This window comes from Eschrichtius robustus, chromosome 16, assembly GCF_028021215.1.
Source record: "Eschrichtius robustus isolate mEscRob2 chromosome 16, mEscRob2.pri, whole genome shotgun sequence".
NCBI lineage: Eukaryota > Metazoa > Chordata > Mammalia > Artiodactyla > Eschrichtiidae > Eschrichtius > Eschrichtius robustus.
In genome coordinates, this window is record NC_090839.1 from 89,699,490 (window position 1) to 89,714,330 (window position 14,841).

The following is a 14,841-nucleotide window of genomic DNA, read 5'->3' on the forward strand; positions in this document are numbered from 1 at the left end:
GGGGCCACTCGGCGTGACAGTCCTCCTGTCGAGCGGCCACCTCCTTCCCCCGAGGACCAGTGGCCGCGTGTCCCCCGTGTGGCCGGGACGCAGGCCAGACGCTGCAGCCGCTGGCGCAGGTGGGTCTTTCGTGTGAACAGCTTTCTGCCTTGAACCCCAGTCCGGGAGGCCGTCAGTCTTTCTTGAAGCTAACAGACAGAGCGGCAAGTTTACTCTCCGTGGGATTAATGCCAGTAAGAAGCCCAGGCCTACAGCTGCTACACTGTCTACAGATGAAAACCGCAAAAACAGATGATCCCTTCTGTGTCTGTCTCAGGTTGACGATGAAGCCTGAATTCCGTGTTTCAGCAAAACCAGAAACACCTGGGGCCCAAAGCCAAACCAGGCGCCTCCCCTCCGTCCCATTAATGCCAATACTTTCTATGTCGCTTTTAGAAGAAGAAACCATAGGACAGTCTGAAATCCGGCGGTGCTGCCTTTCTCTCGCCTCTTTCCAATCTCTTACACACAGGGCTGGATCCCCAGGCCTGTGCTCTCCTTCGGAGGCCCGTCCGCACCAGGCTGCGTCTCTGTCTCGCCCTCGGGGCGAAGGCTGCTCTGGGAGCCTGGCTCCTGTGCGGGGTCGGGGCCGCCGGGACGTGTTCCCGGAGACGCGGAGCTACAACCTTCTCCCCACGCCCTTGACGAAAGGCACGGGGAGAAAAGGTGCTGCTGGGGCAGAAGGAAACGAAAACAAAGAATTCCCAGAACCGTACAATCAGCTGTCTGAACATGTTTATGGGTTTTTGTCTTAAACCAGAGCGGGGGCAGGAGACAAGATGCCGGGAGGATGCGTGTGTCCGGGTGCACGTGGACGGAGAAGTCCTGCCCGTGTGGCACCGAGCGCGGTCCGCGTGGAGCCCCCTCATCTCGGTCCCGAGCGGCGGTGGTGTCGGCCGCCTCGGCCCAGCTCCGGAACTCCTTCTGGCGTGTGTCCCGCTCCACCTCCACGCGGGCGACGTCACTCCCCGGTCCCGGGGCCCTGTGGGCCGGCAGCCGCAATCGCCCCGGCCTGCGTGGTCACGGTCCCCAGGGGCTCCTCCACTCGGGACCTCTTGACCTCGGGCTCCCCGGGGGGCGAAGCGGAGGGGGCGGTGGCGGCGGTGCTGGGGGCCGCCGCTGCTGCCGGCTCCTCAGGCCCCACCTCGCGCACACGCGTGACCACCACCGGGGTGGACGAGCTAGCCTGAGCCGCGAGGAGCTGCAGGGGGCTGGCGAGGGCTAGGGCGGAGGAGAAAGAGTCACGTTGGGAGGCCGGCTGGGAGCAGCGCTCGTCTGCCCTGCGTGGCCACACGAGGGCCAAGGGACGTAGGGGCCCAGCTCCCCGGCACGCCGGGCGCCTCTGGGTAAAGCCAGCGGCAGCACTTGGCCGCCAGCCCCTCCCGGACCCCGGCCCACTCCCCGCCCCAGGGGCCTCCGTCCCTGTCTCCTCCTCATGCCGCTGCTGGTGTGTGTGGATCCCTCTAGACACCCCGCTGGCTCCCGCCTCCCCTCCGGCAGGGCCTGCCCGCACCATGGAGCTCTCTCCCCCCAGACCTCCCCACACCCTCCTGCGTGGCGCTCAGGGCGCCAGTGCCGTTTCACTTCCCTCTCCGACCTCTATCCCCCTAGCAGGGCATGAGCTCCGTGACCTGGGGATTTTGCCTGCTCCCTCGGGGCTACCCTGGCATCGTACCCCAGAGCCTGGCACATAGCAGGTGCTCAATACACTGAATGGATGACCGCATTAACTGGGAAAATGTTCTTGCTGCACTGACCCTGGTCAAACCACAGAGCTTAAGGCCAGGAAGTGGACGCCGGGCAGGGCCTCACCGTAAGCGCTGCCGGCTAGACTACTCGTGGGGACGGTGTGCTTGCCGTTCTGAGTGACGGCCCGGACCGGAAGGTGGTGCTGCCCGATGGTCACTGGTGTGGCCGGCTGCAGGATGGTGACCGTGTGTCCGGGGACCCCTGGGGCCATCTGGCTGGCCACCGTCTGGATCACTCGGCTGGCGGCAGGGATGGTGGCAAACGCGATGGTGGGCTTCTCTTCCAAGCCTGCGGGGACAGCGTGCGTCAGAGCCACATTCATGGCACCCGCGGTGGCACTCACAGGCGTCGCAGCCTGAGCCTGTCCACGTGGGGAGGGGGGCCCTGAAGCAGGGACACTGGGAAAAGACCCTGGTTCTCAACAGAAAACTTCCAGTGATGGAATGTTTTGAAACAAGAGAAAAACAAGCAATAGGGCTTTAGGGAAAAATTTAAATACCTTGCACTTTAACCAAAGCAAGTTTAATCTAAGAGAAAAAGTGTATCATTTGGAATGAAAGGACTTGCACTCGGAGCCATAACTTAGTTTTCTTTTCCCAAAGCGCATGTGTCGTTAGGACGGTATTACAGAAGACGTAGCCGCCGAGATCAGCCGTCAGCGGTCAGTAGGAGGCTGCTTCATGCAAAAGCGTTCCCTCGAGGGTCTCTGACAGCACTGGTTGCATTTTCAACATTTACCTCATTAATTCCCTGGGACCCAGATTTCTAACTCAGGACTTTGTTTTTTTACTTTGAATGCCTTCTAAGGACCCCTGCTGGGGGTTCTACAGGACTCTTCCTCCAACTCCAATCTGAGTCCCCGTACCTAGTTCAGGGGCACCTGGGGGCGCTGGGCATGTGAGGTGCTGCACACAGGGAACAGCGTTTCAGAGGATAATCAGTGCTGCTTCATAGGACGTGCTTCCCCAAAAACAGGAGCGGGGAGGAGAGGCCGCAGCCCGGGAGCCACTGTCGCCCAGAATAGCCTGTGCCCCACGCCTGGGCTCTGCAGCCCCCCTGGCCCAAGCTGACGGCTCCACCTTCTGGAGACCCACGCCCCCGCCGAGGGACCGCTTGGCGACGTTACCTCTCGCCTCGCTGCCCAGGTCCAGCACGGCCGTGCCCGCCGCTTCGTGGGCGCCCCCCGCCGAGGCCTGGCTGGCGAGGATGTATCCGTTGGGGGAGCTGGCGGAGGTGGTGACCACCCTGAGCATGGTGACAGGGGGCGCCTGCTGCACCACGTGGATGGCGTGGCCCGAGGGCTGCTGGGCCGTCACTAGGGAAGCCGGCATGTAGGCCACGGGCTTGGCCACCAGATTGGGCGGTCGGGGCGGCACGGCCATGATCACCGGCTGGGCGCTGACGGGAGAGCCTGCGGAGGAGGACGCGGGTCAGCGGAGACCCCCGCGTGCTCCCTTCCTGGGTGGGGCGCGGCTCCGGGCTCCGCCACATCAGACCAGAGGACAAGACCCTTCTTACCGGGTGCGCTTTGGGAATACCGATACTCGGGAACAGAAGCTAACTTTGCCCCGAAGTCAGGATCATGCGGAATGGGTGAGCCCTCCCGGGACAGGCACTCTGGAGTCTGCAGGCCACTGGAACGCGGGGACATGAGCCCGGGGTGGGTGGGTGAAGCTGGGGCGCTCCTAGGAGGGGGGAGACAGGACCACGGCAGTGAGTACGTACGACAAGAAACGAGGACGGCACTTAGCAGAACGGGAGACGTCTCAACACCCGTGCCCTGCACGCTGCGCTGCCTTCGCCCAACTTTTCCTGATGCTCCTCTGTCCTCGCGAGGGACCTCCGACCCTGGCACCCCGCCCGGTACACGTGACATCACCCAGCGTCTACAGGCCCAGCGAAGGCCACGATCCCGAGCGTTAGCCTCCCAGGAAAGCGGCGCTCGGGCTTCTGGGTGAAAAACAGCAGCTTTGCTGGGATGGGCACCAACCTCCCCCTGGACAAACTGACACCCGGAGAGCAAAGCCCATGTTGGGAGCCCAGCCGTTTTGTCTCGCATCGCACAGATAACAGTCCACAGGACACTTCGCCTGGGTCTAAAATCGAGCATCGTGCCCAGCTCCTGCCCAGAGCATTGCCGGGATGGGCTGGACAGCAAGACCGTCCCCGACCCAGGCCTAGCCGCCTCATCTGACTGGTCTGACGCGCAACCTGGTAGCCACCGGGTCACTCTCCAGTCCTCGCGTCTGTGACGGCCCTGACTCTCGCCGTGAGGGTCCGAACTCCCATCGGGGCGCCTGTCTAATCCGGCTTTGCTCCTCCATCCCCAGCACAGGCACCCCTGCCTCCTCTCCCTGAGACGTGGCGCATACCAAGCTTTGGCTGAGCTCTCCTCCTGGCCTGGGGGCTCCCTTCCCGAGCCCCATCCGCCCCAGTGCAAGTTCTACCAGCACAAGAACAGGTTCCCAACGACCAGTGTGACCTTGAGGACGGGCCCCCTTACGGACACTCTCTACGGGGGTTCCCTGGGCAGCGCTGGACACACAGCGCAGGCCCAGTCACTATTCCCAGCTGGCCGGCAGGCTTGTCTACACGTGACAAGCAGTGTTGGTCACGGGGTTGAACCGTGTCCCCCAAAGACATGCTGGGGTCCTACCCTCCAGGGCCTCAGAAGGGGGCCTTCCTTGGAGACAGGGCCTGTAAGAGGCGGTCGAGTCAGATGAGCAGAAGGGGGCCCTCGTCCGCCTCCGTTCCTCCGTCTCCCCCCATTCCCACTGCGCATCAGCCCAGCGTCCGAGAACCGCCGTGGAGGACCAGCTGCCGTGCCTGCTCACTCCCTACCGCAGGGCTGGCCGGGCCTGAGCCGGTCTCCCCAAAAACCAGCGAGGGGGTTTGAGTGGCCACGGCCCCCGGGGGCGGTGGGGCGGGGACTTACCTGGACGACAGCGGCCCGAAGGGGGTGCGGAAGCAGGAGACGCCCCGCTGCCTCCGTTTCCGGAACGCCTGCTCCACGAGCTTGGCCTCGGAGGCGGGGTCTATCCGCCAAAAGGACCCCTTCCCGGGCTCCTCCTGGGAGCGAGGGACCTTAATGAAGTAGCGGTTCAGAGAGAGGTTGTGGCGGATGGAATTCTGTGGGCAAAGCAGAGAGAGTCACTGGTCACGGCGGGTCAGACCTGAGCACAGCAGCTGGGAGACCACGGCCCCGGGTCCGGGCCGGAGAGGTCTCCTCGGGGGCGGGGGGCGGGGGGCGGCTCACTGGGGAGGGACAGGGGTTTCACAGTGGTTTTTCTTGTGAAAACTCAGCACAGGCTCACCACCACCCCTTATACAGGAAGCGAAACAGAAGGACAAGCCCTGGCCTGGGAGACGCCCAGCTTAGAGCTCGTACTGAACCAACTAGCCAACGGGACAGAGAGGCCATGGAGGAGACCTGAGCGGCTGTGACGTGCTGGCTGTGGCCAAGGCCGGCGACGGTTTTGTGAACCCACACAAGAAACCGTCTGGAAAGAGCGGGGACAGCGTGTTTCCAAGTTAGCGCAGGAGACGCCGGCACACCAAGCGTGGGAACGTTTCTGGACCCAAGGGGGTGCTCACTCTGGACACGGCGCGGCCGTCCGGGGAACGAGCCCCCAGCCCCCGGGGCTCGTAAAGTCGGGGCCCAGGCGCGCCGCACCTGCCAGCCCTTGTCGGCTGTCCGGTAGTACGGGTAATGCTTGGTGATGTGCGCATAGATGCCGCTCAGCGTCAGCTGCCGGTCCTGCGCCGAGGAGATGGCCTGCACGATCAGCTGTGCGTAGGAGTACGGCGGCTTCGACTCGTCCTGAGGACACAGCCAGCGTGGGGTTAGCCCGGAAAGACGCTTCCGGTCCGACCCCCCGCCAGGCCACCTGCTCATGGAGAAAACCCTCCAATGAGGGCGCGGATTTGCAGGGTCTCCGTTAAAACCAATCCCCACGACCTCCTCTTGTTTAATCCACGTGGTTTAAGCTAGGAATCCAAGCTGTGTCTCCCTCATGGGGGTAAAAATTAGGTTTATTCATAGTTTAATTCTGAAACTTCTCACCTCCTCTACAAATTGATTTAAAAACAGTTGTCAGATGGGAACGAACTAAGACAAAGCTGTAAGGCATAAGTCTGACATTCTTCTCAGAGACTATTAATTACGCTCGGAGCCATCCCGCCCCCGTGGACGGGACGAGGGGAGGGCGAGGGAGGGAGGGGCAGGGACGCCAGCACCCCACGCCCGGGCACCGGCCAACGCGCCGAGGGCTGAGACCTTGGGGCTGTCGCCTCCGGACGCGTCGGCCTGCTGCTCCGAGGCGGCCTTCGCGGCGAACTCCGCCGCCAGCTGCAGGTCCGAGGTCACGTTCTGGACGAAGCGGTAGCCGGAGGACCCGGCCCCTCGGGGGCTGGCCGGGCAGGAGTTGGGGACACTGCGGAGAGAAAGGACACGTCCCGAGTTCTGACCCTGAGCCGAGGAGGCGGGCCCGGTGCTACAGGATGTCCGGACCCCCGGACGGCGCTGGGGGCCGGAGCTCATGGCACTGCCCCGCCCCCACTGTCCTGACACCGCACCGAGGGCGGCCAGGGGACTTGGGCGGGTGACGGCCACACGATGGCGCCCGAGGAGAGGCCAGGACGTGGGGAAGCACAGTGCCCGCCTCCCCGACCGGTTCCCAGGCCCGTGGCGCCCACCGTCAAGGTCGCCGCCTCAACCCACGGGTTCCGGGGTGGGGGGGGGGGGGCTCCTCTCCGGTTGGAAACTGCAAGCCAATCCGTGGGCGGGAAACATCGGGGCTCCCACTCCGGGTCTCAGCCCGCACGGCCCGAGCTGTCTGCGGTCTGTCCCCGCTGCCCTGCAGCTGGCACAGCGGGGCCCACCAGCCACGGGCGGGGCCCAGTTCCCGCTGCTAACAAGGTGGGCTGCGGTCTTCAAACCATGTCGCAATTTTGATCTTGTAAGTTACAAGTATTCCGAGAAAATCCACACAAGCTCTGAAAGTGGGTCCCAAACCCAGGTAAAAAGGGTCCCTGCTGAGAGCTGACCGAGAGCCCGGGGTTGCCGGCCTCCTTCCGCTTATCCCCGTAAGTGCTGAGGCCAGCCTGCCCGCATCCACCAGCACCCCCGGAAGTCGCCCTCCATTCTCCCAACGCGCCCAGGCGTTCCCGCCATTGTCCAAATGACAAGACGCCCCCCAAATCCCCACAAGTCAAGCTCATGTGAAAGCTCTCCGTGCCACTTTCCCGGACACACACGCAGCGCCTCCTCTCCGGCTGCGCTGCCGTCACTGGCTTCCCTGCCCAGCTCTCCTCGGAAGGGGGAGCCGTCTGCGGCTTGGAAGGAGGGGCTCAGGAATTAGTTACTAAACACGGGAAGGGAAGAACGCAAAAATAAAACACTGAGACTGGGAAGAACCTGGCAGTTGATATGAATGGTGAATTCCGCTACAGTCGGTAATTACCCCTTTTTGATCAGGAATCTGCAATCTATGTAGAAATTATAAGGAATCTTTTTTTTTTTTTTTTTTTTTTTGAGAATTCTTGTTCTCCTCCCCACTAGATTCCCCAAACATGGAGACAGTAAGTCCTGTGAGCATAGAAACTTTAACCAACAACCGTAAGGTAGGATGCAGTAATAAAAGCAGCTCTTTCTGAATTTCATTTTGAACGAAACATACAAAACCCAAGCTTATAAAGTAAGGCAGGAGGGGAGAGAAGGCGTCTTACTAGTGACATGCTCACACACTCAGCGTCAGGTCTTCCAAATGCATCCATCCGGGAACCAAATGCCATGGCACACAGTGGCTCAATGAAGGTGCGACCCTGATGGGGGCTGGGGGGAGGGGCTTCCTGAAGCCTCTCTGCCCTGCTTCCTCCAACGACGTGGTGCTGCAGGACGCGCCAGCACGGAAGCGCCGGTTCGCCAGCTCCAGTCCCAGACACGTTCAGCGCCCCTTCTGGACTTGCACACAAGTGAACCGAAACACCACGCCTGGCCCATGCTCTGACCACAGGGGGCGAGAACCGTCCCCCAGAAACACACCGGCCTCAGGACAGATCTGGAAACGTCCAGGTTGGTGGAGACAGACAGTGCAGGGCTTATCTGGGAAAACCTCGCTGACATCTGACCTCTGTGACCCACGGGGCACCCTGACCAGTGCAGACGACAGACAGCGACTTCTGGGCTTGGGCACCGGGGATCCACTGCCTGTCCCAAGTCCATATTTTGTAAAAGATCATAGAAAATTCATATCTAACTCTCAAAAAGCAAAACCCAGAGAAAAGTCTGTCATCCCCCACAGAATGATTTCTAGTGGAAATAATGAACAGCGGGCTGGCAAGGCTGGCTCGCAAACGGGAGGAGAGGCCGGGCAGCCTCCACGCCACTTTCTACGACGTGGCAGGCTTGTGCTGACAAACCCTTCCTGGGGAAGCGTCCGCGGGGACAGGGCACCGCTGATGCCCAGAGGGCCCAGCAGGCCCGGCCTGGAGGACGTGCGTTCCTGCACACCGCCGCACAGACCTCAATAAACCCCATTCAGCTGTCACTGCAGGCTGGCCTCGGCCCAGAGGGCTGTGCCTGGTACCCCGCCGCCCTGGCGTCACACGTCCAGAGGGCAGGAGCAGAGGAGGAAGGAGGTGAGCAGGACGTCTCTGGGCTGAGAACACGCGAGTCAAAGGCGGGCCTCGTGGGGGTGTGTGTGGGGTGGGGGGTCTGGGCGTCTGGGGGGCGTGTCCCACCCTGGGGAAACCGACCAAGACACTGAGTGTCCCCCGAGGGAGTTTCCTAGTCCTCTGCAAAGTCCCTGACAATCAGCAAAATAGGAAAGATTCCTACAGTATAAACACACACGTCGTCTCTAGAGGGGCGGGGGAGAGGAAATGCCGGGCCCCCTGGGACGCCAGGCTTCAGCAAAGAGCCGCCCACTGCAGGGACCCCCAAGTGCCCAGGGTGGCGGAAGTCTGATTTGCGGACGGGGTAAAGCAGCAGAGGCCAAGCAGCCTGGAACTACCCGACCTCACGTGATAAACACCGTTCTTCCCACCTTGAGGTTGCAAGTGGGAACGACGTGGAAGACGCACTTTAGGACATCAGTCACTGACCACACCCCCCCCAACCCCCCTTTTACGGAAAAACAATTCCTAAGTCACATTTCCGTTCAGGCAAGAAGGGCTTCGGCTCAGGAGTAGAGATGGCTCATGGCTGGCCGGTCCCGCCAGCGGCTGCCCTGCATCTGGGCCACCGTCTCACCAGGACAAACGTGCCGGGCCCTGGGACAGTCCAGGCCCAGAACATGACTCCTGTGACCGCTCAAGACACACCTGGAACCACACCGCACCCTGTATTCACAGCAGCCTGACGGAGAGAGAGCGCCCAGGCCCACTACGAGGGTGAGAGCGCCCACTACGAGGGTGAGAGCCTGAGCTGAGAAAAGCAGATCTGACCAGAGGCCACTGTCCCCAGAGACGTGCTGAGCCTCGTCCGGGCTCCTGCCGTCCCCACGGCGTGGCCCTTGCTGCCCCGCTCAGACGCCTGGCGGTCCGGCTCCGCCTGGGCCTCAGCAAAGCGCGCAGGTGGGAGGCTCTGGGTCCTGCCCCTCCCGAGCCAGCCTCCTGGGAAGGAAGTCCTGCTGGTCCCGCACCAGAAACATTTTCTTTCAGTGTTACTTGTTTATAAAGCGCTTCAGCCACTTAAAGAAAATCTGCTTATGGCACAATTTGCCTCAAATCGATTCCAAGCTGTAGAAGGACTTTTCAACAGAAAAAAAGTAATTAAAAAAAAAAGGAAGTGGGAATGGATCTGAAATGGAGGTGGGAACGTGGGCCGCCCAGGCGCGGGGGCAGCGTGGCCCCTCCACCCTGGCCCTGTGCCTCGTTTGCCTGGATGGAGGGCAGCTGGGCCAGACAGGACACGGGCAACACACAGAGGAGGGGCTCGCGGAGGACGCCAGACGGCGGGGAGGGGGGTCGCCGGGGAGAAAGCAAAACAAAGCAGGATCACAGCTCCAAAGAGGTGAAGAGGCTGTATTCACAACAGTAGGACACAATTAAGAGGACATCTGGAGAACAAGGAAATGCTCTTACAATTTTTAAAAAGAGGAGAAATAAAAGTTCAATAAAGGGTGGAAGGAGAAACTTGAGAAAAGCAGAACGCAGAAAAGAGAAAGGGACGGACAGAGGAAGAGCAAGGTGGGAAAAGAAGAAGAGTACGCAGGGGGAGAGAACGTCACAGAAATAAGAAGGTAACTTCCTAGAAATGTAGGAACTGAGTCTTCAGATCCAAAGGGTCCCATTAAATGTCCAGCCCCCTCCTAGGCACCCTGCTGAGACAGGGCCCGGTGCTGCGGATGCCGGAGACCCAAGCCCACCCTCCGCCCCCAGGGGGACACACTGTACAAAAGGGCCAGGATCACAGGAGCATCAGACTTCTTAACAGACACACTCGAAGGTAGAAAAGCGACATCAATTCTGAGCAAAAACGTTTCCAACCTAGAACTCTCTACCCAGGATAACCATCTACCTAGTGTGAGCGGAGAATAATGATAATTTTCAGGTGTGGAAGTTTTTATTAAAAAATTTACCTTTCCTGCCCCCTTCCCCAGGACTAGAAGATGTTGTCCAATAAAAGGAAGGAGCAGATCAGGAAAGGGAAGACTGGGGAGCTGGGAGAGAGGGGATTCCCAGGATGGTGTGGAAGACGATCCCAGGGTCAGAGGCGCCCCCCCACCCCCACCCCCGCACCTCGGGGCCAGGCGGGAGGAGGCCTGGGTTCCAGGTGATGACGTAAATGGGAAGGATGTGCCAGTCGTCCCAGGTACCAGGAGATCTAACCAAACAGAGAAGGGGCCGCTGTAACTGCTGGGAGCACAGGCCGGGGAGAGGCTGAGCAGTGCGGCCGTCACACAGCCGCACTGAGGCCACTAACCAACACTTCTGATGCAATCTCGTTGGGCCGATGGGGTGGGAGGAAAAGCCAAGTCCTTTATCCCACAGGAAGTCAGTGTATGATGATCTGAAACTGAGACACCAGAGGGTGAGTAGGTGCCGAGGGGCGTGAGGACAGGCTGGGCGTGGCCAGGGGCTGTTTCATCATCACCAGCCCTGCAGAATCTTCTGCTTTCTTAGATCACGTGCACACATTACTTTGATATGAATAAACCTTTAAAAAACACGAATGACATCAGTACCGCCTCTCTCCCTGTGGGCACCTGCTGAACGTGCAGCCCAGCCGTTCTACCCGCTCTGCTGGAGAACCACCTCAGTCTCCCATCTGCAAAGTGGGGACGGCAAGGCTGTGACACCACACGGCAATACCACACAGCAACACTGCACAGGACCACTGTGGAGGTGAACGGATGTACTGAGCTCCCAGCCCACCGCGCAGGTCCGGCGTGTATGTCAGAGACAGTTCTATTTTCATCACTGTTCTTAAAATCTTGTGGCTCATGACCCTAACAAGTGTATTTTAACCAAAATAATCAAACCTGAGGGTTCCATGGCCTCAGCACAGACCGTTTAGACACTTCAGAGAGGCGATTTCAGACCCAGGAGACTAAGAAACTGGAAACAGCTGTCTGGCCCTCGGTGGGGAACTGGTCAACCAAGTACAGGACACGTCAAACAGTCCACTGTGCAGCCACGAGCGATGCAGTGACACAGAAAGGAGCCCGAGACACAGAGGGACAGGAGAAAGAACAAGCTGCAGGACACTCTGAGCTTCAAAGGACCTTTCTGGGGAGGGGTCACAAGTACTCACACCCGTCAGACAAGCTCTCGGGCATGTTCAGAGAAGACGCACCTGCAAACATGGACTCCTCTCCAAGGATGTCACTGCACGATTTTTATTTTCTGAAACATTTCAGTTTTGTAGAGTGCACGTATATTGTAATATTTCTGTAATCCGGGGGAAAATAAAGGGAAAGAGAGGCCAGTCTCTTAAGAACACCTGTGCTCGCTAAGAGACACTCAGTGCTGTGAAATCCTGGGGCACTATTTTAAAAGGTTAACTCATTTATGAAACACACCTTGTCCCAGTGAGAACAATGAGCGAACCGGCCTGAACCCAGAAGTACCAGGTGCATCTCCCTCTGAGGAGAGGGCAGATCCGGGCGGGGGGCCCATGCCTCCCTCAAGTCCTCCTCCAGGCTCTGCCTGCTTCCGGAAACCCAGAGCCGCAATCTGGAAAGGAAGGGCTCTCGGCGGTAGGGCACCAGGCTGGGCCTCGCCCAGAAGGCACACCCAAGAACACGTTACATGGCACCCATCCCCCGAAGATGTGCCCGAGAGCAGGGAAACAGCCGCCCCAACGGACACGAGACTAAAGCACAAGTCCAGTCAACCTCCTCTCCACAATTTAAAGCCAAAGAACACCCTGGCACGGACGTAGGCAGAAGGAAAACTATAAAGAACACGGAGGGCCGCACCTTTCTGTGCGGATGAACCAATTTTTATTCCTCCCAAGTTTTCAGATGGGGAAAGGGACCAGGTGGGTGTGAGTGGGGCTGGGGGGTGCGAGGGCCACAGGTGCCCACTGACGGTGGGTCTCCCAGACCAGCCAGGCAGGGCTCCCCACTGCGCAGGCACCTTCCTCTCTGGGTCACTCGGGGGAACTGAGGAAACGCTGCAGCTGGAAACTTCGCAACAGAATAAATCACTCTCAAGGAAGGATCCAAAGTTTGCCAGAAACACAAAGACCTTCCAACAAGCCAACTCGACAACCTCCCAACTCAAAAGACACCTAACACTGCGAAGTGAGTTAGGACTGAATCTCGCGCAGCGGTGAAGCAGGAGTGGGCTGGAAGGTCATGGTTAAAAGTGGTTTAGGTTCTGAGGCTGGTTGCTTAATTTTTATTTCCCACAGGGTTCCGCTAACCTTGGCCAAATTCCACAACACAAATTACTTTTGGTTTTGATCTCTGTACTACAAAAATTAAGAAACGCCTTCCTCAAGAAATAGCTTCTGAAAGCTTACTCTTAGTATAAATTAGCTGCTCTCTTTCTGTGCTGCTCCCTTCCTCTGGTTGAATTTCAGCATTTTTCTTAACAAGAGAGATCATTCATTTTCTGGGTGGAGGACTTCAGCGCAGGGAAAAAACCCCGCAGAACCCGCCCCCGCCCCCGCCCCCGCCCCCGCCCCCGCCCGGCCACCAGGGGAAGGAGGGGGGGCGGGTCAGCAGGGCAGGGCGGGGCCGCTCCTACAGGTGCAGCCGCTCGCTCCCCACACCTCGAGAGGACGGGCCCAGAGCCGGAGGAGGCCGACCCAGGCCGAGGCCTGCGAGCCTCTGCAGCTGAGCCGCCGGGCGAGCGGGCCAACCGGGCAGCGCGCTCAGACGCTCCAAATGGGGACCGCGGCGGGGAGGGGCGGGGCGGAGGCGGTGGGGGCCGCGGGAGGGTCGCGGGGGCGGGGCGGGGACCGCGGGGGCGGGGCGGGGATTACGGGGGGTACCGCGGGGGCGGGCGTAGGGACGGACGGGCGCAGGGAGGGTGCCCGGGCGGGGTGGGGGGAGGCAGCTGTTTGTAAACACGCCGGCCCCGCGCCTGCGCCGGGCGCGCCGGAAAAGGATCTGGGCAGCAAAACCTCAAGGGCCTCTGAGGTTTCCAGCGGGCAATCGGGTTCCGCGGCGCCAAGATAAACGGATGTAAACAGAAATCCTTTTCTGTGACACTTAAAGGCCCAGAGTGAAAGAGCCAGTCTCAAAGTTAACTACTTTCCCCGCAAAGCTGTTCTACCGGATGAAGACCAGAGGCGGGTGCCCCCGGCGGCCCGGCGCCCCAAGCCCCACTCGGGCCCGGGGTCTCCACAGTCACATGGCTGCGACTTCCCAGAACTGCGCAGGGACACCCGCCTCATTCTGCTCGGTGACGCCATCTACGCCCCTTTAGAACCGCCCGCGCCTCCTAACACACAGGCGGCCGCAGCACGTGGAGCTGCTGCACTAGCTCAGCCTGCTGGCCACTGTTTTTATTCAAAATGTTACTGGGAATTATATTTATTTTATGAAGACCTCCAGGTACAAAACCGAAAAATTTTTCTTTCTTAAAAAGCGTCGCAAAAAAAAAAAAAAAAAAAAAAAAAAAGCGTCGACGTGGCTGGATTATGAACTTGATTATTAGCAGCCCCACGCCAGTCTAAGGCTGACCGCGGGCTCTGGTTTCACCAGGCGTGTAAGGGCTCCGAGGCCCACACGCCTGTCTGGCTCCCAACGGCACGTAAAACACGCTTGGCCACTGCTCCTGCAGCTGCTCTGAGGTGCTCCTGGATAAAGGTGTCAGTGCATACAAGCTTTTTTATCAGCTTCACTGAGCTATAATTCACACACTACACAATTCACCCGTTTCAAGCGTACAATTCAGTGGTTTTTAGTGCATCCAGAGTCGTGTGACCATCACCTCATTGCACAATATTGTCGTCACCCCAGAAAGAAACTCCTTGACAGCGAGCAGCCCCACTCCCTTGAACCCCCCAGCCCCTGGCAGCCTATTTTCTTTCTCTAAGGATTTGCCTATTCTGGACATTTCCTATCAACAGAATCACACACAATGTGTGGTCTCTGGGGACTGGTTGCTTTCACTTTGCATCATGTTTTCAAGGGTCATCCATGTTGTACCAGGTGGCAGCACTTCATCCCTTTTTATGCCGGAATAACCCTCCACCCCGTGGCTGTAACACATTTTCTCTCCACTCAGCAGCTGATGGACACGTGAGCTGTTTCCACTTTGGGGGCTGCTATGAATAACACTGCCATGAACCCTTGTGGATGAGTTTCCACGGAGACCTCACGATCCACGGAGCTGCTGGGCGGTTAAGGTAACCCTTTAACATTTTGAGGACCTGCCAGACTGTATTCCAAAGTGCCTGCTTCATTTTACTACACAAAATTTTTTATCTATGCATAAATCATACACATGTAAGCAAGTGCAAGAGCATTTTCATAGCACAACTTCATCGTTAACTCCAGTGGAGCCCTCATGTTTTCGATTATTCTCAAGGTAAATGTCTCAAAGAACAGTGAGATGGCGTGCTAAATTTCGGGTTTGAGAACAGAGCTACTG

At 59.1% G+C, this 14,841-nt stretch overlaps 1 protein-coding gene across 1 annotated transcript in view; it reads right to left on the minus strand.

The window, feature by feature from the left end:
- Positions 1–756: 756 nt before the first annotated feature.
- Positions 757–14,841, minus strand: part of FOXK1 (forkhead box K1) — a 60,124-nt gene continuing 46,039 nt past the window's right edge. Inside the window, exons 3-9 of the mRNA XM_068524113.1 lie at positions 6,065–6,221; positions 5,462–5,608; positions 4,724–4,917; positions 3,307–3,473; positions 2,915–3,199; positions 1,852–2,076; positions 757–1,260 (exon numbers count right to left, since the gene is read on the minus strand). Of these exons, the coding sequence (XP_068380214.1) occupies positions 1,001–1,260; positions 1,852–2,076; positions 2,915–3,199; positions 3,307–3,473; positions 4,724–4,917; positions 5,462–5,608; positions 6,065–6,221 (1,435 nt within the window). The 3' untranslated portion in view covers positions 757–1,000. The remainder of the gene's footprint in view (positions 1,261–1,851; positions 2,077–2,914; positions 3,200–3,306; positions 3,474–4,723; positions 4,918–5,461; positions 5,609–6,064; positions 6,222–14,841) is intronic.